At 47.3% G+C, this 26,071-nt stretch overlaps 1 protein-coding gene across 2 annotated transcripts in view; it reads left to right on the plus strand.

Annotated features, from left to right (window-relative positions):
• The window catches only part of VPS54 (VPS54 subunit of GARP complex), a 300,862-nt gene that overhangs the window by 12,355 nt on the left and 262,436 nt on the right, over positions 1 to 26,071 (plus strand). For both annotated transcript variants that reach the window (XM_030196152.1, XM_030196153.1), the window contains exon 2: positions 4,534 to 4,694. In XM_030196152.1, coding sequence (XP_030052012.1) covers positions 4,623 to 4,694 — 72 coding nt within the window. In that variant the 5' untranslated portion in view covers positions 4,534 to 4,622. The remainder of the gene's footprint in view (positions 1 to 4,533; positions 4,695 to 26,071) is intronic.

The following is a 26,071-nucleotide window of genomic DNA, read 5'->3' on the forward strand; positions in this document are numbered from 1 at the left end:
TGCAGTGCAGCAACATGGGCTTCTAAGCTCTCTTTTGCCCGACATTACAGGCTGGATGTGGCTGCTAGGAGGGATGCGCGTTTTGGAGCACAAGTGCTAGCGTGTGGTGTGACCTGTTCCCACCCTATATAGGGATTGCTTTGTTACATCCCATATGTAATGGCTTCATCTGCTTGATGACAAGGAAGGGAAAATTAGGTTCTTACCTTGGTAATTTTCTTTCCTTTAGTCATAGCAGATGATGCCATGAGCCCTCCCTGTATGATTGTCTGTATGCTGTGAATCTGTTTCAGGTTCTGTTCTTGTTTCCTGAAGTTCCTTCCTTGGGAGAAAGTTGGAAAACAGTCTTCAGGATTCATGTTCACTTATAGGAGGATGAGTCCATTCCCTCCAGTTTATATTTTGGAGGATGAGTTTATTCCCTCCAGGAGGTTGCGTGTATCCCCTCCAGTTATACAATAAGGAGGATGTGTTCATTCCCTCCAGGAGGATGTGTTCATTCCCTCCTTTTGAGTTCATGCCCTTGTTAAGGGGCCATCGTTCGCTGTGAGGAAAGTTCATGTTATTCCCATTGCGGTTTGCTGTACTGCTTTGGAAGCTTCAAATACCGAAGAGGCAGTGGAGCTGGCAGGCCATGAGGCACTGTGAAAAGTTGAGTGCTCTCTATCTCCCCCTGCTGGTTGATGGACACAACCCATACATAATGGCTTCATCTGCTATGACTAAAGGAAAGAAAATTACCAAGGTAAGAACAATGCTTATAGTACTTACAACAGAAATAAAGCGATCCCTTGCCTTTATTTCAGCTGTGTTTGACGCTGTCAACCATAATTTGCTACTACGTGAAATACGTATTGGTGGATCGGTTCTTACATGGTTTTTGTCTTTGAGGTAATAGACCATGCCGAGTACTGAAATATGGCATTTGATCTGAAAGTTGGAAGCCAAATTGTGGCATCTCCAAGAGGTTTCCTTTATCACCGCAGCTTTTCAATATTTACATGAGCCACCTGGGTGAATATTTACAATCTTTAAGTATATTCTCTCACCATATGTTGATGATATTTTTGTCCTGTGTTCTACTCAAGATTCCCTGGAAAATACTTTTTCATTAATAAAACAATATATTAGGCTAGAAGAATATGGGAAAATTAGGTTCTTACCTTGGTAATTTTCTTTCCTTTAGTCATAGCAGATGAAGCCATTACATATGGGTTGTGTCCATCAACCAGCAGGGGGAGATAGAGAGCACTCAACTTTTCACAGTGCCTCATGGTCAGCCAGCTCCACTGCCTCTTCAGTATTTGAAGCTTCCAGAATGCAGATACATGGACTCTTCTAAAAATGAGAATTGTAAATTCACCACAAATTCCAAGAGCTTTGCTATCCAGGGAATACTAGCCACAGGTCTAAAATTATCAACTTGTGTGAGATCTCCTCCTATATTTTAGGAATGGGGGTAAGAGCAATAGGAGCAATTTCATTAGGATAAATGCCTTCAGACAACACATTATTTATAAATACATCGAGCCATGTTATAACTCGAGGAGGAGTTGCTTTTAAATAGAATGATAAACAAATATGTAAAGGACTTCCCTTCCTAGAAGTTTTCCAACCATCGTGGAAGAAACGGATGAAAATTCATTCCATAGTCTGTCTGCAAGTCACATCCAAAAAGTCTTTACGTCACTGGCACATCCTTGAAGGACATGACTGTTTCAAAGACAAACATCTGGTAATCGCATACTTGAGGGAGAAAATTTTAAAGGAAATACTTGTACCATCCTGACTTACCCAGTTCACAGTCAAAAGAACTATTCAGCGACCACCTAAAATGTGGTTCCTGTAGTGTGTATACACACTATGGAAATTCTCCTACACATCCACACACCCAGAAGACCTACAGACTTAATCATACTTACAAATGCAATACTGCAAATGTCATTTACGTCGTACATTGTCTGTGCTCCCCTCTATATATTGGGAAAATAAAAAGAATGATCAAGAGTAGACTCGCAGAACACCACAGCTGTATTAATTGAAACATTGAATCTGTTTCCCTGGTCGCTCATTGGAAATCTACTGGTCATTCATTCTATAGATTACATCAAATTTTTTTTTATCTTTAAAGTCCTTAAGAGCAATTGGCACAGAAGTGATATAGACAACATACTAATCCTTTTTCTTTACTCCTTTTTATTGGCCTTTTTTATACAGGGCCACTCTACCACTAAGTGGACTATGCATCTGGCAAGGGCAGTAGACTTTGGAGGTAGGAGCGGCATGGCAACCCTTTAAAGCCACTGTCAGCAACTGATCTTTGATCATCTGCACACCTGTGCGTTCAAGGCATCCTGCATCAAGGCTTGCATCTCATGCCACTAGTGGAGTGTGTAGGATGTGGCAGGCCTTGAGTGTGCTTGAATATGCAGATGCTCGAAGGCCCACAGCTGACAGCAGCTTTAAAGGGCTGCTCTGCTGGTGTCTTTGCCAGCACTATGGTATATTTTGAAATGTATGGGAGGTAGTTTATATATTGTACAAAACTATCTTATGCATGTTCATTACGGATATTAAAAAAAAACCCCAAACACTGCTTCCATTGCATTCTTGCACATAATGATAGAAAACCAAGACTTTATAGATGGAGCTATATGGTCAGCCTTAACTGAGCATTACTGGAGAAAGAAAAGTTCATAAATAAAAGTAAAACCACCATGTCATGTAAAGGTGCACCAAAACAGAAATGTAGAATGCATGGAAAACAAAAGAAATTGTAACAAAAGACAGATCAGCAATTTCACAAACTATCTCGGTGTACACACACAGTGGAGAAGCAAGCTGCTCTATACAGTGAAAACCAAGTACGCATTACAGGTACAGGGCAGGCATACAAGTGGTGATCATGATGTGTATATGAGGCTGAACTGTGGTGCATGCAAGTGATGTGTCAAACAGGAAACAGTAATGCCACATCAGCAAAAGAAAGCAAACATAACCACAGGCAAATTGCCATGCAGGTGGAGAGACTTGCAAAGGATCATAGTCATAGGTGGGTGCAAACCAATGCTTCTCAAACATTTTATCCAGTATGGTCCCCTTTTTCAACATTTAAAAATTCACCTTAACCTCAGATAGTGATGAAAACAAAGTAGCAGACCTGCATTCCCTTACCTCCCTCAACTCTCTTTTCCCCCAACTTACTCAAAGCATGAAGGCTGCAGCAGTCAGCACTAGGTCCTGTGTGACAGTGTGTGCTCACAGACCCATGCTCTGCATGTGTTTCTATCCTAATAGGAAGCTTACACAAGAGAAGGGGGCATGGCCTATGAAAGTTCACAGATTCGTAGGCCCATGCTGACTGCCACTACTGGGCATAGATCATAATGGCAATCCAGAGGGAGGAGGAGCAGCCCTGTTTCTCAGACCCTATTTGTTGATGAAGTGATCCCATTTAAGGTCCTGACCCACAGTTTGGGAATCATTGGTGTGGACTATTCAGCTCAGCTTGGGCACCTCCCGCAATCCATTGGGGTACATTAATTGTACACATTAATTGTACACAATTGATTTGATTTGCTTACTTTATTTCTTGTCTATTAGATTGTAAGGGACTGTCTTTCTTCTATGTTTGTGCAGCGCTGCGTACGCCTTGTAGCGCTATAGAAATGCTAAATAGTAGTAGTAGTAGTAGTACATTGGAGTCAATGACCTCTTCTGCCTGATATTCAGAAGGGAGGCTGTCAGACCAGACACTTAGGCCAGGAACAGGGTGCTGGATTGACCCTGATCACTCTAAATGCATGCTCAGGGGCAGCAGTGGTGACTCATAGAGATCTGTTCTCCATTGGGGTGGGGGTATGTGAAGGGCTGTATCTTCCACCAGGGAGGGGTGATAGGCACGACTTTTCGGTTTTAGCCAGAGCCAAATCCACAGCATAAGTGGCATAACCTGTGCCTAACATTGCAGGGGCAGACATTTACACCAGTCCTAGAGCTGTTATAAATGTCCACATCAACAGTTTTCAAGTAGGCACATAAATTAGTCTGATCTATAATTTGTGTGTACTTGTGTGCTCTGCCCAAACTCTACCCTTATGCATATGCCCCATGGCAAAGTATGCACCATCAAGTCGAAATGTGTACGTGTGCTGTTCGATATTTTGTAAGAGGTAATTTATGCATGTATGTGGCCACATCCGTGCAAAAATAACTAAAATACCTCCAAAGTGGGCACACACTTTACTGCTTAAAGTAATTGGCTCCTTATAAAACTACCTTCCACAGGAACAATGTTTAAAATCTAATTAAGTCTGTTTCTAGAAAACATCATCTTCTGTAAGTGAATAATAATCTATTAGTTCCCAAAATTTAACACACCGTAAGAATCTTCTTTCCGTAATCTGCATGTATGTTGATCTTGAGTTGCTGTGGTAAATGTGTTTTGTTATGTATTTGGTTTACTGCTCTAAGACTGTTGAATGTTTTGTTAGATTAAAGGAGGGAATCATGTAAATATTTCTCTCATGACAGGTACCATAAGATACACTAATGGGTCACGTGCCCTGTGTTGTGTGTTGGAGGCTGTTTCCAGAGCTTTGCAGAAAAGATTTTGAGCATCTATGAAAGTGTCCCAGCTGCTATCTGGATCTGCAGCTCTTCGGTTTCATTTCCATTCTCATTCGTCAGAGGAGGTAAACACCCTGCTGGATTGCAGCTTGTATCATGTTAGGCATTCTGCTATTTTTATGTTTTATATTTTTCTACATCCTTGGTGATCTTAGAAACTTTTTCTAGAAAACATTTTTTATTTTTTTATTTTTCCCCTGAGGGTTCCATGCCAGCATTTGGGCTGCAGCCTGCATTTGAAGCCCCTGGAACCTCAGGGGGGGTTGGTCTGGAGATGTAAGCAGCCCAGAGTCCCTGAGTGGGGACTGAGACAATGAGGAGTCCTGTCTGCTTCTGTAGAACTTTAAATAAAAAAAAACATTAGCTCAATGGTTCCCACAATGAATATTCATGTTAGTCATTTGCATGCAGTGAAGGCAGTGCATGCAATATCTCATGAATATTCATTGTGGTTATCCTGAAAACCTGACTTGCTGGGGTGCATTTAGGGGAACTGGGGCTGGTACTATCTGGGCAGGTGGAATTTGGATGCTGTCTCATCATCAAGGGGGCAAGAGGCAGCCCTTCCATGGAGTGAGAAGGTTGATGGTGCCCTCTCCTTCTCTATCCCGAAGGAACCTTATGGTCAGAGGGCCCTCTCTGCAGAGGTGCAGGTGAGAGGCAAAGCTCCACCTGTTCCACAAGGAATGAACCCTCATTACGTCTAACCAGTGGGTTTTAGAGGTTATTCAGGAGGGCTGTGCTCTGGAGCTTGCAAAACCTGTTTTAGACTTCTTTATGATATTCCCTTGCAGGTCCCTTTTGAAAAGAGAGGCCATAGAGAGCATTTTGCTGTAGTTAATTCGACTGGAAGCTGTGGAGCTTCTGCCAGTACAGGAGTACTTTTTTTTTTTTTATATTTGTTTATTGGTTTTTCAAAAATAAACAACCTCTACTAATACAAGCTTCTGGTAAACTTATTACATCAACTACATACAAACAATGCAGATCGTACAGCTCCTATGCTCATTTCTTTTCCCCTTCAATTCTTCCCCCCTCCCTCCCCTCCCCCCTCCCCTCGGGTGTACTTCATCCTGCCTCATTACACTCCTTTCCATTGTTCATATGCATCCCACACTTTTTGAAACTTTTGAAGCTGACCTCTTCGCAATGCCGTCAACTTTGACATTTGATACAGGTGATGTAACCTGCCCATCACCACCTGCATGGCTGGGGTCTCCTGCTGCTTCCAGGCCCGAGCGAGCGCCAATTTTGCTGCTCCTAAGACATGAATGACCAACTTGTGACTGTGTATGGGGCTCTTTCTAGGTCTTACATGCAAAAGACAACTCTCTGCCGTTTTCGGATAGCTAATCTCAGTCATTTCCTTCACCCTGTCCATGATCTCCGTCCAGTATTTTTGAACCTTTGGGCATTCCCACCATATATGCCAAAATGTGCCTTTCCCTCCACAGTCCCTCCAGCAATTTGTCGACATTTGTGGGCAGAATTTCTGTAGTCTAACTGGGGTATAGTACCACCAGTATAAGATCTTATACCCATTCTCTGCCAGAGGCTGGGCAATGGAGGGCTTCAATAGGTATCTATAGCTATGTGTCCACCACTCTTCCGCGTAGTTACCCTGTAGTTCCTCCTCCCATTTTCTAGTATAGAATCCCAGTGGGGACGAGAGCAGAAGCAGAGCTCTATATATCCTCGTTATGCCACCCCTACCCCTCCTTGTCTCATTGCCTTTTCCACCTCCGTCTCTGCCAACTCCAATTCATCCCTAGCTCTTTTAAGTATATAATTTCTGATACAATTATAATACACTAAGTCCCTCTCCTCCAATCCGTACTCATCTTGCAACTCCTCAAATGACCGCATCTCCCCGTTGACCCATATTTGCCCCAGTTGGTAAAGACCCCTCTTGGCCCAGATCTGAAATACCCTCTCCTCCCTCCCCAAGGGGAACCCTGGTGCATCTTGTATTGCCATCTGTTGGAAATATTCTCTTTCTGGGAAAGCCCGCTTTCTTAATTGTAGCCAGGTATGTAAGATGTGGCTCAAGCCCAACGGAACCCTCTCAATTATCTTTAAGAGTTCCTTTCTCGGTTTCCAGAGTGCGTCCCCTGTGTATCTAGTCCCCATCCATGCTCGCTCCCAGTGAAGCCACTTTTTGGTATTGGTCGGGTACCATTCTGCGCATACCCGCAGTTGCGCTGCCTGGTAGTATAGAAAAAAATTTGGGACCCCCATGCCGCCTTTGTCCGGCCTTTGGTACATTACACTTCTTCGCACCCTGGGTGGCCGCTTCCTCCAAATATATTCAAAAACCTTTTTAGTCAACTTTTGGAAAAAGGTACGCGGTATGGGAATTGGAAGCGCCATAAATAGATAAAGCAGCTTCGGCAGGAGCATCATTTTTACCGCATGTATTCTACCCAACCACGAAATCGTGAGGCCCTCCCACCTATCCAGTTCTTCAAAAAGCTCCCTGACCTTCTTAGGGAAGGTTTCTTGATATAGAAGTTCTATTCTTGGGGTAATCATAGCCCCAAGGTACCTTATTGCCCTCGCTGCCCATTTAAATGGGTATAATTTCTGCAATTCCTGGGCCTCCCTCTGCTGTACCGTAAGATTAAGTATTTCGGACTTAGTGGTATTAATTTTAAAGCCCGAGAGCTCCCCATACTGCAAGATCACTTCTGTAACCTGCTGTAGCGATTGTTTAGGCTGTGCCAAGGTCAGCAATACATCATCCGCAAACAGCATAATCTTGTGCTCCCTCTTACCTCTGACCACCCCCCGTATACTCCTGTGTTCTCTAATCCTTTGTGCTAATGGTTCAATGGATATTGCGAACAACAGGGGCGATACCGCACACCCCTGCCTCGTCCCCCTACCCAGTCCTATCGGCTCCGAATAAGCCCCATTTATCTTTATGATTGCCAGGGGATTAGTATAGAGCAGGCTGAACCATTTTAAGATTCTGCCCTCCATCCCCATCTGCTTTAGGACCCCGAAAAGAAAAGGCCACTCCACCCGGTCGAACGCTTTTTCAGCATCCACCGAGAGGAGTAGAACCGGGTCTGACTCTTCATTAGCTTGCTGAATCACATGGAGCAGGCACCTAATATTATCGAACGTCTGCCGGCCCTCTATGAAGCCCGCCTGATCCTCATGAACCACTCTCGGGAGTACCCTCTGCAGCCTCGCAGGCAGAATTTTAGTGAAAATTTTATAGTCCACATTTAATAGGGATATGGGTCTATATGATCCACAGCATAGGGGATCCTTGTCCGGCTTTTGTATCAAGACTACCTCTGCCACCCTCCACGAGTAAGGCATTTCCCCCATGTTGTCAAATGCTGTGACTGCTTTCAACAGCAATGGTGCTAACCACTTGGAGAACTGCTTATAGAAGCTCGCTGGGAATCCATCAGGCCCCGGCGCCTTATTATTTGGCAAACTCGCGATTGCCCTTTCTATCTCCTCAAGCGTTATGGGGGAGGACAACTCCTCCACCTCCTTCTCCGAGAGGCCTGGCATTTGTATCCCCTGTAAATATTGTGCAATCTCTTCCCTTGTGCCCCTCAGGTCCGACTTATATAGTTGGCCATAATAATCCCGAAACACTTCCTGTATCTCTTCTGTGCTATTTACTAACTGACCTGATGCATTATATACCCCTGCAATATAATTTCTTTGGGTTTGCTTTTTCAATTTATTTGCTAATAACCGGCCAGCCCTATTTCCAAATTCAAAATGCTCCTGCCGAACCCGCTGAAGCTGCCCTGCTATCTCCGTCATCTGGAGATCATTAAGCTGTGCTCGGAGTTGCTGCACCTCCTGCAATTTTTGCGTGTCGGTCGGGTCCTCTTTATGCTTTCTTTCACTGGCCTCCATGTTATTTCTAACTGTGTCCTCCTTCCCCCTATGGTCCCTGGCGATGTGTGCCTGCCATGCTATAATCTGACCCCTTAATACCGCTTTCATTCCCTCCCAAATACTGGTCGGATGTGCTTCTTCATTATCATTAAGCTCTATATATTCCTTTATGTACTTTTCCAATTCAGCTATGTTCTGTGGCTCTAGTAGTAAAGCTTCGTTTAGCCTCCAATGGGGACGGCCTATAGGCCTTCTTCCCATCCTCAGCGTTAGCACCACCAGGGAGTGATCCGACCAACTACAGGGCTCAATAGTCACCCTTTCAACCTGCCTCCTCACCATCGCATCGCCCAGCCAATAGTCAATTCTCGAGTATGTTTTGTGGAGGGGGGCATAATGGGTAAAGTCCTTTTCAGTCCCATGCGTATCTCTCCATAGGTCAGTCAGCCCCCACCTTGCCAGCCAGGACTGGAAGGCTACTCTGTCTCCCTGCGCGTATTTTGCCACCCCCCCTGAGTTATCTAGCTTCGGGTCCAGTGTCAAGTTCATGTCACCCCCTATCACCAAATGTCCGTTAGCATGCTTTTGTAAAATCCTCTCCAGTTCCTGCATAAATATCCTCTGATTCTCATTGGGTGCATATGCACATACCAGTGTGTAATATTCCTTATCAAGGGAGACCACCATCAATATATATCTGCCCGCTGTATCCCTGACCGTTGTATGCACCTGCCAGGGTAGGGACCGGGATAGAGCTATCAAAACTCCCCTCTTTTTCTGAATCTCTGTGGCTGATGCACATCTTATATATGGGTATTGCTTATTATTCATCAAGTATTCATGGACTTTTCTAAGGTGGGTCTCCTGAAGAAACATTACATCGGCTTGCTGGCATTGCATTTCCCTAAATACCTGCTTCCTTTTTTGCGGAGTATTCAAGCCCCGCACATTTATAGTCACACATTTAAGCATTGTATAGATAGACAACTTCTTCAGTTATAAGCATCATTATAGCATACCTCGATATTCGCCACCCATCTCTCCCACCCTTCTTCCCTCCCCCCCCCCTCCTCTCCTCCGCCCCTTCCCTTCTCCCTCCCCCCCTAGTCTCCCCTTCCCTTCCCCAGAACCTTAGCACCTTTACCATATTCTGGATGGTGCAACACGGAGGTGTTGTAACTCACTTGTACCCCTTCACATTTTTAGCTATTAATATCTTTACCTTAACTCTTATCTTGCTCCCTGTTTAAACCAATGTTCTATATTACCCTACTGCACCTTATAACCAACAATAACTTTCTACCAGGCCAGCTTGCCGCTCTCCAAGTCCACAGCCCCTGGCGAACTCGCCACAAGGGCACATCCTGTTAAACAAGTGGGTTCTTATCTCCCAATGTTGCCATGCAAAGTCAGGTGAGGCGTCCCGCTGACTTCTGGCGCTGAAGTCGACTCTGACCCACTCTTTGCCATCTGGGGTGGGTCCTGGGGTCCGCTGCCATCGATGGGCGCTCCGCCGCCGAGGGTGTATCCATCTGATAGTCTCCCTGCAGTATTCTCTGCGCCTCTGCCAAGGTTTTGACCATGTGCTGCTTCCCATCCTTGTAAAATGCTAGTCCAAACGGATATCTCCAGCGATAGCGAATATCCAGTTCTCGCAACTTTGCCGTTACCGGCTTCAACTCAGCCCTTCTCTTCAGGGTGGCAGCCGCCAAGTCCTGGTATATTTCCACCCTATTGGTGTCCCATTTATGATCCTTTATTTGTCTTGCCGCTGCCATATCACGCTCTTTCACTTTGAAGTCCTGGAAGCAAGCTATAATATCTTTTGGTAAGTTCTTTCTATTAGCCCCCAGGGCCCGATGTGCTCTGTCCACGTTTATTTTTTCTGGTGGAATCGGATCCTCCGTATTCGCTAGAATATCGCTGGCAATTTGCTGGACCACTTGCTCGCTATTTTGATACTTTGAAACCTCCGGCAGGCCCCGGATGCGGATGTTATGGCGCCTGCTCCTATTTTCCAAGTCCTCCAGTTTTTCAGATAGAAGCTGCTGACCTATTCGCTCATCCGCGATCTGCCTCTCAAGGGAGCCCAGGGACTCCGAATGGTCATCTATTCGGCCTTCCGCCTCCTCCACCCGGTGTCCGAGCTCAGCTATCTCCCCTCTCAGGTCAGCCCCCAGCGTCGCCAGCTCTGACCTCATGGCCTTTAGATCCGATCGGATTTCCTGGATCCAAGCGCATAGCTCCGGCAGTCCGGCCCCCTCTGGCTCTCCCTGGGCCTGCGATGCGAACATGTCTCCCGATGGTTGCAATTCCGCATCCATTCGCTCCGCCATTTCTTCGTTCGCTCTGGCCGCCATGTTGGATTTCGTCGCGCCTTTCTTATACGCGAATTTGGACAGGTTTAGCGGCGTAGATCGCCTTTGCATGGACGTCTCTGGCCTCCTCCGCTCCTCGTTCTTAAGTGGCGCCGTTTTCTTTGCCCTCCTTGCTTATTGTAAGTGCCGGGTAGCGCTCTTTGCACCTCGGGTACTCGGGAGCACAGAAGTTAGGCAGCCATGCTCTCCGGTGACGTCACTTCCCCCTGAGTACAGGAGTACTTTTGAGGATACTTTGTGGCTCTGAAGAAAGGAGGAGCATTAATTCCCATTCTGGATTTAAAGGGAGCTGGTGCCTCCCTTCAGGTCCCGCACTTTCACATGATGTTGAAGTCTGTTATCTCATTGGTCAGGCCAAGGGAGTTTCTGACATTACTGGACTTTTTCTTTGCAATCAAGGGTGCCCTCAAGCGCTTCCTCTTCATTTAATTTTTTATTTATAGAATCATTTAAATAAAATTACATGTGAAAAAAGGAAATCGGCAATAATTTAAGGAAAAGTAAAATTGTTTATTTAAAAACTTGCTTTCCTTGTCATCAAGCAGATGAAGCCATTACGTATGGGTTATGTCCATCAACCAGCAGGGGAGATAGAGAGCACTCAAACTTTCACAGTGCCCTCTTGGCCAGCTAGCTCCACTGCCTCTTCAGTATTCTCTGTCTCCCTTAGCAGGGTGGCTGCAGCTTGTTCGAGCTCCAGAAAAATCTGCCGGGAGGTGGTTCCTGGCTTGCCAGTTGTTAACCGGGGTGTTGGAGGCTATAGCAGCTTCACTTTAAAGGCACATAGGTTAGCCCTTTCCCTGCCTTACCCATACCTCTGTGGATGTGGACATATTATATTGCCTTGCTTTCCCTGTCCTTACCCACCAACAGTGGATGCAGGCATATAGGTTCGCCCTTTTCCTGCCTTTCCCACTCATCTGAGCCTCCGGAGTCTTCAATACCTCTGCTTTCCTCACAGCTTAAAAAAAAAAAAAAAAGTTGCGTCGCGTTTTTAAACGCAGAGACGCTGGAACAGAGGTTTTTGACCTGATTTTCAGCAGGATCGTAGTTGTACACTAGATCCTTTGAGGTAAGAGTGTTTTCCAACTCCTCCGGGGTGGGCCCACGATCGGGGCGATTTTGGTGCGAAACCGCCATTTTGGATTTTACCGCTGTTTTTCGGCGATGGCTGCGGACAATGTAAAGCGCTGTTCCACTTGTGGCAAGCGCAAATCAGCAGCAGGGCTCTGTGAATCATGCTGTATTGGCGTAGGAGCCGGCCCGAGCATGGCGAGCGATGTTTCTTCCCGCTCTGAGCTGGCAGCGAGTGCCATTTTGCTTACACCGCATGGCGCGGCCTCCGTGGACACGGAGAGACCTGAGCCGGGTGGGGCACCTCAAGATGAGGTTATTTCAGGAGTGGCTAGCACCGGACAGGATTTGGGTGCCCAGGGTGAGATTTTCTCACCGGATTTTGTGCTTTTGCTGCATAAAGCATACATGATGAAAAGAGCCCTTCCTCAAGGGTCGCCTGAGGCTCCTCTGATTGCCCCCCCGATGGATTCTGGCCTGGGACTGCCCAGTGAGGCTTTTTTCCCAGATGCTTGGCCTAAAGATAAGCGCAGAAGGGTTAATTCCCCTTCAGATTGTGGTGCACCTTTTTCCCCACCGTGGTCGGGGTGTGAGGATTCTGAGAACTCTGACAGACGTTCTTGGTCTGAGGAACCAGAGTCAGGTGCGGATTTACCACAGGATCTGGATGATCCCTCCGCGGTGAGGATTTTCCACCGTGATGAGCTGCCAGCGCTTATTTCAGATACCCTGCAGGCCCTCTCGATTGAAGATCCTGACAGTGGCATGGCCTCCTCGGGTAATCCCAGGATGGCTAGTACCAAGAAAGCTGCTCGGGCCTTCCCTTTGCATGACTCCATCCTAGAGCTTGTTTCGGCTCAGTGGGCTGACCCCGAGGGACCTTTGAGAGTTTCCAGGGCTATGGGGCAGTTATACCCTCTGCGTGAGGGACATATGGCTCGTTTTCAAATGCCTACAGTGGATGCCCTAGTCACTGCGGTGACAAAGAGAACTACCCTCCCTGTTGAAGGAGGTGTTGCCCTGAAGGATGTTCAAGACCTTAGGCTGGAAACAGCGTTGAAACGGTCCTTTGAAATTGCAGGTCTCACTGTTCGGGCGTCTGCATGCAGCTGTTATGCTGTGAGAGCCTGCTTAGCTTGGCTGCAACAGGCAGTGGCTCAGCCCGGAGATGGAGCGGAGCCCTTCTTGGATGGTGCTCCGCGGATGGAGGCGGCTTTGTCCTTTCTGGCTGATGCCCTTTATGACCTTGTCAGAGCTTCGGCTAAACAAGTGGCAGTAGCAGTGGCGGCTCGCCGTCGTCTGTGGCTACGACACTGGGCAGCGGACATGGCCTCTAAGCAAAGGTTGGTGAAGTTGCCTTTTCAAGGACTTCTCCTATTTGGTGAGGAGTTAGAGAAAATTGTGAAAGGCTTGGGTGATCCAAAACCCCAGCGCTTGCCCGAAGATAGGCAGAGGTCTTCCTCTAAGGGCCAGGCGGTCCACTCCTCGTACAGACCTCGCTTCAGTGAAGCTAGAAGGTACAGCCCGGGGCGTTCTGCTGGGTTCACTTCACGTGCCCGTGGTCAGCAGAGGAACTCCTTTCGCTCGGACAAGCGTTCCGCAGCCGGCGGCTCAAGACCAGGAGTTCAGGGGCGACCCTCTCAATGATGGTGCGCCGGCCCTATCCTCGATGCCTGTCATCGGAGGACGGCTTTCCCTCTTTGTCGAGGAGTGGGCCAAGATTTCCTCAGATCAGTGGGTTCTGGACCTGATCAGAGATGGCTACAGAATAGAATTCAACGCCCCAGTAAGAGACGTGTTTGTGGAGTCCCGATGCGGTTCTGCCGTCAAACGGGCGGCGGTGGAGGAGACTTTACAAGGTCTGATTCAGTTAGGGGCAGTGACCCCGGTGCCTCCCGCCAAGCAAGGCTGCGGCCGATACTCCATCTATTTTGTGGTGCCGCGAAAAGGTGGATCCTTTCGCCCTATTCTGGACTTAAAAGAAGTGAACAAGTCCCTGAGAGTGCGGCATTTCCACATGGAATCCCTGCGCTCCATCATTGCGGCGGTTCAGCCAGGAGAGTTTCTCACGTCTCTAGACCTGAAAGAAGCTTACTTGCACATACCGATTTGGCCCCCGCACCAGAAGTTTCTGAGGTTTGCAGTGTTGGGAAAACATTTCCAGTTCAGGGCCTTGCCTTTTGGCCTCGCCACAGCTCCCCGAACCTTTTCGAAGGTAATGGTGGTAGTAGCTGCTTTTCTCAGGCGAGAAGGTATCAGGGTTCACCCGTACCTAGACGACTGGCTCATCAGAGCAGACTCTGCAACAGAGAGCTTACAAGCTACAGCCAGAGTGGTCTCAGTACTGCAATCTCTAGGCTGGGTCGTCAATATGGCCAAAAGTCACCTGTCCCCTTCACAATCTCTAGAGTTTTTGGGGGCCAGGTTTGACACAGTCTCGGGCTATGTGTTCCTACCCGAGCTAAGGCGGTGCAAGCTTCAGAATCAGGTCCGTCTGCTCCTGAGGATGCCCCGCCCGCGAGCTTGGGACATTGTCCAGCTGCTGGGATCGATGACAGCCACGATGGAAGTGGTACCCTGGGCGAGAGCGCACCTGAGACCTCTACAGTATTCCCTACTCCGGAGATGGTCTCCTATTTCTCAGGATTACCAATGCAGACTTACTTGGCTCCCTGCGGCCCGTCTCAGCATGGAGTGGTGGCTCTCGGACAGCATGCTGCAGCGAGGAATGCCGCTGACGCTCCTCATTTGGTGCCTAGTGGTAACAGATGCCAGCCTGAAGGGCTGGGGCGTACACTGCAAGGGGAAGCATGCCCAGGGTCTATGGACACCCGAGGAGTCGGAGTGGTCCATCAACCGCCTGGAGTTGAAAGCGGTGTTTCAGGCGCTTCTGGCCTTTCAAGTGACCCTGGAAGGATTGGCTGTCAGAGTGATGTCGGACAACACGACAACGGTGGCCTATATAAATCGACAAGGCGGAACAAGGTGCAGAGCACTAGCCGCGCAGGCCGAACTGATTTGCCACTGGGCCGAGCTGCATCTTCAGTGTCTGTCGGCAGCTCATATTGCAGGTCAGAGCAATGTGCAGGCGACAAGTGCCAATACCAAAGTCCCGTGCTTCTTCAGCAGACGTAGAGATCCTCGCTCGGCGGGGTTGGATGCCTTGGCTCAACCCTGGCCTCCGGGTCTACTTTATGTGTTTCCCCCATGGACCTTGATAGGGCGCCTGCTCTTGCGGATTCGGCTGCACCCAGGAGAAGTGGTCCTCATCGCCCCGGATTGGCCAAGGAGACCTTGGTATGCAGACCTCCGACAGATGCTCCTGGAGGCTCCTCTGCCGTTACCTCTGGTACCGAACCTGTTGACTCAGGGACCGGTAGCCATGGAGGACGCCGGCCGCTTTGGTCTTACGGCATGGCTATTGAGAGGGCGCAATTGAGGGATAAAGGTTATTCCAATAAAGTTATTTCCACTCTACTGCAAGCCCGCAAGCGGTCCACTTCCGTGGCTTATGCCAGGATTTGGTGCCTGTTTGAGTCTTGGTGTGCTTCCAGAGCCATTGTTCCAATGCGGGCTCCTGTCTCGCCGATTCTGGACTTTTTGCAGGAAGGTGTACAAAAAGGCTTGGCCTATAATTCCCTGCGGGTGCAGGTGGCAGCGTTGGCCTCCCTTCGTGGTAAGGTGGAAGGCGTGTCTTTGGCTGCTCACCCAGATGTGGCACGGTTTCTTAGAGGGGTGCTTCGGCTCCGACCTCCAGTGCGAGCACCCTGTCCAGCTTGGAACCTGGGGCTAGTTTTGAAAACCCTGCAGGCATCTCCTTTTGAGCCGCTTCGGCGAGCATCGGAGAAAGACTTGACACTGATGGCCGTTTTTCTGGTGGCCATTACCTCGGCGAGACGGGTGTCAGAGCTCCAGGCGCTGTCCTGTAGAGACCCATTTCTGCAATTTTCAGAGTCCGGAGTCACGGTTCGGACCGTGCCTTCCTTTATGCCTAAGGTGGTTTCAGCCTTTCACTTAAACCAGCCTATTTTCTTGCCCTCTTTTTCAGAGGAAGAGTTTCCAGAATCTTTTGGGCAGCTGCACCTTTTGGATGTGCGCAGGACTCTGCTGCAGTATCTGCGAGTTACTAACTCTTTCAGGACTTCTGATCATCTGTTTGTTTTGCTATCCGGTTCTCGCAGAGGGTCTCCAGCGTCTAAAGCCACTATTGACCGCTGGCTCAAAGAAACTATCTTTTTCAGCTTATCTGCTGGCCGGCAGGGTTCCGCCTGTAGCCTTTAAGGCACATTCTACTAGAGCGATTTCTTCCTCTTGGGCTGAAACTGGAGCACTCTCTCTTCAAGAGATATGCAGTGCAGCAACATGGGCTTCTAAGCTCTCCTTTGCCGACATTACAGGCTGGATGTGGCTGCCAGGAGGGATGCGCGTTTTGGTGCACAAGTGCTAGCGCGTGGTGTGGCTTGTTCCCACCCTATCTAGGGATTGCTTTGTTACATCCCATACGTAATGGCTTCATCTGCTTGATGACAAGGAAGGGAAAATTAGGTTCTTACCATGGTAATTTTCTTTCCTTTAGTCATAGCAGATGAAGCCATGAGCCCTCCCTGTATGATTGTCTGTATGCTGTGAATCTGTTTTTCAGGTTCTGTTCTAATTTCCTGAAGTTCCTTCCTTGGGAGAAAGTTGGAAAACAATCTTCAGGATTCATGTTCAGTTTAAATTTAGGAGGATGTGTTCATTCCCTCCAGCTTGTTTTTTTTTGGAGAATGTGTTGATTCTCTCCAGGAGGCGCGTGTGTTCCCCTCCAGTTCTATAAATAGGAGGATGAGTTCATTCCCTCCAGTGTATTGGGAGGATGTGTGATTCCCTCCAGGAGGCGCGTGTGTTCCCCTCCACTTATACAATAAGGAGGATGAGTTTATTCCCTCCAGGAGGATGTGCATTCCCTCCTTTGAGTTCATGCCCTTGTGATGGGCCATCGTTCGCTGTGAGGAAAGCTCTTGTGATTCCCATTGCGGTTTGCCATACTGCTTTGGAAGCTTCAAATACTGAAGAGGCAGTGGAGCTAGCTGGCCAAGAGGGCACTGTGAAAATTTGAGTGCTCTCTATCTCCCCTGCTGATTGATGGACATAACCCATATGTAATGGCTTCATCTGCTATGACTAAAGGAAAGAAAATTACCAAGGTAAGAACCTAATTTTCCCATACTGCCCTTTCAATAAGGTAAATATAAGCAATGCCAACCCTTTAGATCATAATAGGGAGGGAGCCAAAGAAATAACTAGACGTTTTCTATCTAGAATATAAAAAGTAAAAAAAAAAAAAAAAGCAAATACAACAGAGGGAAGAAGAGAGCTACATACCATCCACTCTATATGTACATGTGTACTAGCTTTGATCAAACTCCAGTACCTTCTCAAGCCATCAAAAAATCCAACAGCAGTTTGGGCTCAAAAGATAATTTTTTACCAGAATATAACACATGACATTGAGAAGGAAATTTCAATATATATGTTGTACCAAGCATCAAGGCTCTCAACCTTAAGGCAGAACATCTTTCTGATGCTTCTGTGACAGAGATCAGGAAATATACGAATTAATCAGCCCCAAAACCATGCATATGATGAAAATAGAAAGCCATAATATAGTCTAATTTGAAGGCAAAAGGCACTAGGAGTGTAGTCCTAGCTGTAATAACATTTAGGAAGCTCTCCAAAATTTGCAGTAACATCCAGTGAAGGAGAAGCCACTTCTGCTGTATTGGAGGAGAGCTACCCTGCCTGTTTCCTGCTGATAAATATTGTGCCCTTACAATGGGCAGCATAGTCTCAGCTGAAACCAAAAGAACTTCCTGAAAATATTTCTGGAACATATCCATAGGAGAATTCAATGAAGACTTTTTGAAATTTTCAAATGATTCCACCTTACAACTTGTGGCCTTCATTAATGCCACCTCCAGACTCTTCAGTTTGCCCACCTGAGTCCCCAGTCTGTTATCCTGCTAGACTAATCTCTCCTCATTTAAAGTCACCTTGTTCATTACTTCACCAGCTTTTATATCTAAACCACAAGACATTGTGTTGAGAGATGCATCCAGAGATTGGATGGCAACCCATAGGGTGTCCATTGTTACTGCTGGCGGTTCCTTTATCTTGCCAAAGACTATTTTTGCCTTAATGGAGCAGGATCCTTCCACTTTCTCAACAGCCTTGGACAGATCTTTCTTCTGTTACAATTCCACACTAGCCCAAAACTTGGTGAGGTACCAGTGGCTCTCCTTGTCTGGGCAGTAACTCAGCGCGCTCTGCTGCAACTGCTCTGGGTGCCACCCCAGTCTTTACACTAATTCTGGGTCTCGTGGGCACCAGCCTAATCTCGGGACTAAGCAAAACTGAGTCTGCACTGAGGTTCGTGGTTCCATCAGTGGACCTCGCCAAAAAGCAACAGCACCTCCTTGGGCAAAAGGTCCTGCCTTTCTGTGTCTCCGGGTAGGACCATCGGTTAGAATGAAGGTAAGAGGAGCTTTCTCACCATGTGTCTGCTCCCAGCACCATTTTGTCTCCCGCTTCCTCTGTTTCTGTGGGCTTTGCAAACTTTTTAAGGCCAGGCACTGCTCTTTGTCTAGCAATGGCTTCCTGAACCTTCTCCAAGGTCATGGTGGTGGTGGCGGCTGTGTATATATGCAAGGAAGGTTGGTGCACTGTACTTGGACGATTGGTTGTTTCATACCTACTCAGAAGTGGTATGTGGGTGGCAGCAGGCAGAGTGATCCAACCTTCTTCTCTTGACATCCCTCAAAGAGCAGCTGGCTTGGTGGGACCTCCCATCTCATTGAAAAGAGATTGTCTGGATTGGGTGGCAGTGATCACCAATAAGAACTTGAGGGGCTGGGGTACCTATTATTTGGGAGAGATCGTTCTAGGAAGATGGTCAGATCTAGAGGTGGTGTGGGCTATAAATCGCTTAGAAGTGAAAGCCATCTGCGAGGCGTTACAACTGTTTCTCTTGCTGGTGCAGGTCAAAATATCTAATATAATAAAACGCACCCTCAACGTTCTGAGGACAACGTTCTGTGAAGCCCTGAAGCCATGAAGCCATCTGACGTCACTGAGGCTGTAGGGTTCGTGGATTCGTGGTGTGAAGCCTTCAAGCCAGCCAGCCGTCTCTGCCCCTCCCTCGCGACAAAACAAACAAATCGGGAAGCGAAACGTCAGGGAAGGAGGCGGTGCTCCCGACGTCTAGCCTTCCCTTCGCTGTGTTCCGCCTTCTTTTTTAAGGCGGAACACAGCGAAGGGAAAGCTAGACGTCGGGAGCGCCGCCTCCTTCCCTGACGCTTCGTTGCCGGAAACGCCACGGAGGTAAATTGAAAAAGAAGAAAAAAAAAACAAAACGATGCATGGATGCGAGGGGGTGGGGGGGGAAGAAGAGGGCGGGCCAGGCTGGGACATGGGAGAGAGAGGAGCATGGATGCGAGGGGGGGTCATGGAAGGGAGAGAGGGGACTTGCTGGAAAAGGATGAATGGAGGCGGCAGGGGACAGAGGAGCATGGATGGGCATGGATTGGAAGGGCAGGACTCAGGGAGAGGGGAAATGCTGGATAGGGATGAATGGAGGGGACAGATGGGCATGGATGGATATGGATTGCAGGGCAGGGCTCAGGGAGAGAGGGGAATTGCTGGATAGGGATGAATAGAGGGGACAGATGGGCATGGATGGATATGGATTGCAGGGCAGGCCTCAGGCAGAGAGGGGAAATGCTAGATAGGGATGAATGGAGGGGGCAGGTAACAGAGAAACATGGATGGCCATGGATTGGAAGGGCAGGACTCGGGGAGAGGGGAAATGCTGAATAGGGATGAATGGAGGGGACAGATGGCCATGGATGGATATGGATTGCAGGGCAGGCCTCAGGCAGAGAGGGGAAATGCTGCATAGGGATGAATGGAGGGGCCAGGTGACAGAGGAGCATGGATGGGCATGGATTGGAAGGGCAGGACTCAGGGAGAGGGGAAATGCTGGATAGGGATGAATGGAGGGGACAGATGGGCATGGATGGATATGGATTGCAGGGCAGGCCTGAGGCAGAGAGGGAAAATGCTGGATAGGGATGAATGGAGGGGGCAGGTGACAGAGAAACATGGATGGCCATGGATTGGGAGGGCAGGGCTCAGGGACAGAGGGGAATTGCTGGAAAGGGATGAATGGAGGGGGCAGGGGACAGAGGAGCATGGATGGGCATTGATTGGGAGGGCAGGGCTCAGAGAGAGAGGGGAATTGCTGGAAAAGGATGAATGGAGGGAGCAGGGGACAGATGGCCATGGATTGGGAGGGCACGGCTCACACTCTCTCTCTGATATGCAATGTCGTTCTAACTCTCACTCTCACACACTCTGTCTCACACTGTATCACATTCACTCTCTATGTGCCACACAGTCACTCACACACTCGCTTGGTCTCATACACTCACTCAAACAGAGAATCTGTGTCTCACACACACTCTCTCTCTCGCCCACACACACACTCTCTCTCACACTGTGTCTCACATACACACTTGCACACACTCTCATTCTCACAAACACACTCACACCCAGACTCACTCTCTCTCTCACACACTCACACTTTCACTCTGACTCTCAAACAGTCACTCTCACATACACTCTCCCAAACATACACACTCCGAGGAAAACCTTGCTAGCGCCCGTTTCATTTGTGTCAGAAACGGGCCTTTTTTACTAGTTTTGAATAATGTCTGACATAGCAACCACAGTAGCATACATCAACAAATAGGGAGGAAATTGAAGTGGCACAGGTGATCAGTTGGTTTTGCAGCTGGATGGAACTCAGTCTCTCGTAGCAATTTCAGGGATGTGTATTGATGGAGTGAGGAATGCTCAGCTGGTGTATCTCAGCAGGCATTCTTGGGACCCAGGGGAGTGAGAGCTAAGCCCCTCAGCCTTCCACCTACTAGTGGTGCATTGGGGATTCCTGCCATTCAATTTGATCGCAATGTGGCAAATTGCAAAGTGCACCCTCTTACTTCAGCTGTAGAAAGGAATTAGGACTGGCAGGGATAAATGCGCTGGTGCAGTCCTGGCCCCAACAGGAGCCAACGTATGTCTTTAATGCCAATGGCTTTGATCGGCTGAGTTCTTTTAAAAGGTTGCAAGACACCCTTTCATAGTCATCCTGGTGGCTCCAGACTGGCCATGCCAAACCTGGTACACAAATCTAATTCATTTAATGGTGGACTCTCTAGTTTCCTTGTAGAGAGGTCCAGGTCTTCTGAGACGGTCTGGTCATAATGGAATATTTGGATCCTTTCTGGCTTATGACCTGGCCCTTGAGAGATGTTGTTTGAGACAAAAAGGTTACTTGGTGTCGGTCATAACTTCCTTACTAAAAAGCCTCTGGGCCTTCTACATCCTTGGTGTATGTTCGAGTGCAGCATGTGTTTGAGGCCTCTTGTTTGGAGCATGGCTTATCTTTCTGGTATGCAAATTTAGCCTCCATTTTAGCGTTTCTGCAAGGGGGACTTGATCAGAGGTTGACCTTTAGGTCCCTTAAAGTTCAGGTGGTGGCTTTTTATTAAAGGGATAAGGTGATCAGAGTTTGCTTGGTGGCACAGATGTTATGGTTCTTGCGAGGTGACAAATATATTTGGCCACCGCTGTGGGATCTTAACTTGGTACTCAATGCTTTGATTAATTCTCACTTTGAGACCCTGTTGCAAGCTTCTCTGAAGAGTATTTCTTTCTCATTACATGATGTCTTCCTTCTTGCCCAAGGTATCATCTCCCTTCTGCATGAATCTGATTGTTTTTCTTCAGTCATTTTTTAAAAGATGGGATCTGCAAGGGGTGCTTCATAAGCTGGATGTTTGCAGAATGCTCTTGCCTGTCTGGAGGTGACAAACCGTTTCTGGAAGTCTGATCAGATTTTTGACTTGTTTAATAAGAAGCACGTGGGAGAAACGGCTTCCAGGTCTTCCTTGGATTAAGATGGTAATAGAGACGGCATAGGTTCTCAACCTGAAGGCAGTACCATGGGGTACAGGCTCATTTGACAAGATCTCAAGTGATCTTGTGGTCAGAAGCCTAACATTTGGGTCAGGGGCAATGGTGTCTTTGGCAGAACAATGTTGGAGAGAACCTTCTCTTTCTCTTGTCTCTGAGGGATAGAGCTTTTGTTTATTTCAGTGGTCTAGTATAGAGTAAACTTCGGTTCCAGTTTCAGCACTTCAACTAGCCCAAAATCAAGGTTTGGGTTTCGACTGAAACTCCGCCCTTCCCCTCCCCCAGCCGCCATATAGAGCCTCCCTTCCCCTTCTCCCCAAGCCGCTGCATGCAGCCTTCTTCCCCCCCCCCCCCCCCCCCGACAACCCTTCAGCCAGCTTTCTCCCTCCTCCCCCGGGCCTACCTCAGATGCCCTAGTGGTCTAGTGGCCTAACCAGGGCAAGAGCTATTCAGTCGCTCTCACCTTGGTCATCTCCATGTCCAATATAGCTGTCATCACCTTCAGTGGCAGTCTTGTGGCCATCTTGGGATTGGAGCCAGTGTAGGCAGAGGGGAAGGGAGGCTGTGTGTGGCAGCGACGTTGGGGGAGGGAGGCTGGCTGTGTGCAGCAGGGGGTGGGGCTCAGTCAATTTTTGTTTTTGGCTTTGGTTTCTGCCACAACAGAGCAGCCAGTTTTGGTCACGGATTGTGTTTTAGCAGAAACTGAAGATCCTGGGTTCAGTTGGACTGTAGTAAGATGAAAAGGAATGCGAAATTTGTTCTTACTTGATATTTAGTATTTATTTTCAGCACTTGATATACCGCAAGTAATCCCTGAGGCGACTGTGATTTACAATTTCTATTACAAGCACTTTGATTTCTGCTGGATCAGTCAGGACCCATTCTGGGATACTATGGTTTTTGGGGAGTCGCTTGTGGCATCTGCTGTTTCTCTGCTCTTACTGCTCTTAGTGCTCTCTTTCCTTAGAGGATTCTTGATTTGTTATGTATAATTTTGTTGCTTAATTAGTTGCTTTGGGGTTAGTATACTGACTGCTTCCACACTGTACCATTCCTTTTGCTGGTGATGCATGGTGGTTCAGCTTCTTTGTCTCCATCTGTTGGTTGGGGGGGGGGGGGGGTAGCCCATTAGCCTCTGTTGGTGTAGCAGGAAAGGAAAAGAAATGAATAGATTAGAGCAGATTTTACCTTATGCTCATATTTTCCATTTCTAACTATGCCTCTCAGAATGCCACCTTTTAAATGTGTCTCAAAGCATGTGCATTGTGGATCAACATATATACTTTGTCATCTTGGGAAGAATAAATTCAAGTCCAGTAGCAGATTTTACATGAGTTAATTGCCATCTAGAATTTGTTGCTAGAGAATGGGGTAAAAACCAGTTGGCTTAGCAGGGTTTAAAAAAGGTTTGGATAATTTCCTAAAGGAAACGTACATAAGCCATTATTAAGGTGGACTGGAAAATCCAGCATAAAATCTGTTTTACTGTTCTGGGATCTTACCAGGTACTTATTACCTGGATTGGCCACTGTTGAAAACAGGATACTGGGCTTGATGGACCTTCCATCTTTCGCAGTATGGCAACACTTAAGTTCTTAATGTGAATGGCTTTGAAAATTGCTGTCCTATCAGCGAATGATTCCTGGACAGGAAAAGACCTGCACCTGGCTTGTCAGCACTCAAAACTTGCTTGAACTGGACAAGCTAACGAGTTTTTTTTTTCAAGCCATGATCATTGCTGTTTGCTTTTCTTGACTGAATGGAAAGTAATGCTGATAATAGAATATTATTACATCCTATAAACACATAAGCATAATTTCACAATATTGCAGTGATATAGGTTGTTTTTTTAGTTGCTGTGTTCAAAAACCACTTTAAAAAAAAATCAGAAACTACAGAGGGTGAACAATTTGACCTCCTGGTTGTTTATGGTCTTTTTTTTTTTTTTCCAGTCATTTTGTTGAATGTAGTTGCCATTGTGTAAATTGTACAGAAGAATAACATCAAATGCTGCTTATAGGATGACTGTTTAGGTAGGAAACTGTCCTTTTTATTTATATTTTAATAAACCAGCAAATGGTTTTAGAATGTTATTAAGCTGCTGTTAACTCTAATGGTTAGAGCAGCTGGCTGAGAATCGGGGGAACCTGGTTCAATTCCCATTTGGTAGCTTGTGATCTTGGCCAAGTTGCTTAACTTTCCATTGCCTAGATACAAACTTGGCTTAAGAGCCTTCCAGAGACATAAAAATACCTATTGTACCTGGATGTGCACTGCTTCGATAGCTTTTGGGCTTGCAGGAAGTATATAAAACTATATAAAAAAAAAATAAAAGAAAAATAGATTTCTTAGAAGTCCTTCATGCAGAATTACAATAGAATTTTAAAGGTTTGCTGTGAATCTTAATAAAACTGTCATTTAATGGAATAACTTATTCAGTGTGGTGTTACTCGAGAGAGCATCACATGATAATGTTGAAATCAAATAGATTGGTGGTGGGAGCACATCTATCTCTTTTGATGCTCCCTAATGTTATTATTGGGATCATTTCAATGGGCAGCATTTTGCTAAGTGTGGAGCTGTGCCTTGTCACTTGTGTACACTTACTATGACAGCCCTTGCTGCCTCTCCATTCTTCCTTTTCAGACAATAAAACTATGGAAGGCAGGGACAGGACTGCTGTGCAGAGAATTATAACTCTTGAGAATTATAAATCAACTTACAAACCCCATATTCTGCTTCTCCTTCTTTACATCCACCTAGTTCTGAAATGGTCAGAGAATTTCCAGTTTGGTGGCGACATCAAAAATGGAGCCAGAAGGAGAAGTATACATGGCATGGTAGTGGAGCCCCAGGTCTTGCAGTCTGGCTTTGAGTCAGCAGGAGGAGAGGCCCATAGGGCAAAAGTGGAGTGAAGGAATTACATGGCAAGACGTAATACAGTGTTGGTGGAGATATGCACTGAGGTAGTATCAATCTGTGAAGTAGAGGATTACCACAACCATTTTTTTTTTTTTTTGGTTTCAGTCAAAACCAAACCTGTGATCAAATTTTGTTGCTTGGTTTCAGCTGTAACTGTAACCAACATCAGCTGCCCCTAATAAGTACTGCACCCCCCTTGTCCCCAAACCTCTGGGACCTACCTTATAAGCATTGTTCCTTGTCATCAAGCAGATGAATCCATTACGAGTGGGTTGTGTCCATCAACGAGAGCAGGGGGAGATAGAGAGCACTGAAAAACCATAGTGCCTCATGGCCAGCTAGCTCCATCTGCCTCTTCAGTATTCTCTATCTCCCCAGCAGGGTGGTTGTAGCTTGTTCAAGCTCCTTCAGAAAATCTGCCTGGGGTGGCTCCTGTGCTTTTGCCAGTTGTAGCAGGGGTGTTGTGGCTGGTGGTGCCCACTTTAAAGGCAAATAGGTTAGCCCTCTCCCTGCCTTACCCGGCCCCCGATGTGGAAGTAGACAAATAGGCAAGCCCTGTCCCTGTCTTTGCCCATGCTGTGGATGCAGGCACATAGGTTCGCCCTTTCCCTGCCTTTCACACGCTACTGATCCTCTGGAGTTGGAAATTTGCCTCTTTCGCTGTTGCCTCAAACTTTCTAAACAGCGTTAAAAAAAAAAAAAAAAAAAAAAAAAAGTTGCGTTGCGCTTTGGCGCTGCGATTCCAGAAAAGAGGTTTTCTTCTGATTGCGCAGCGTGACCGGAGCTCGGAGACTCGGTCTGGTGAGGTAAGAGCATTTTGTAGCTCCTCCGGGGAGGGCCCACGTTCGGGACGATTTTGGCGCGAATCCGCCATTTTGAATTTCCGCTGTTTTTGGCGATGGCTGCTGAGAAAGTAAAGCGCTGTTCCGTTTGTGGCAAGTGCAAATCTGCAGCGGGGCAATATAAGGCTTGCTTTTCAGACGGTAGAGCTGGCCCGAGCATGGCGAGCGATGTTCCTTCCCGCTCCATAGAGCTGGCAGCGGGCGCCATTTTGGAACAGCATGGCGTGACCCCCGCTGAGGCGGAGGGGTTTGAGCCTGGAGAGGCCCCTCGTGTAGATGCTAATAAAAGAGCTGTTTCCCCTGGACTAGAACCGGGAGGCCAGGGTGAGCCATTTTCCCCTG

The sequence above is a fragment of the Microcaecilia unicolor genome, chromosome 3, assembly GCF_901765095.1.
Source record: "Microcaecilia unicolor chromosome 3, aMicUni1.1, whole genome shotgun sequence".
In the NCBI taxonomy this organism is placed as follows: domain Eukaryota; kingdom Metazoa; phylum Chordata; class Amphibia; order Gymnophiona; family Siphonopidae; genus Microcaecilia; species Microcaecilia unicolor.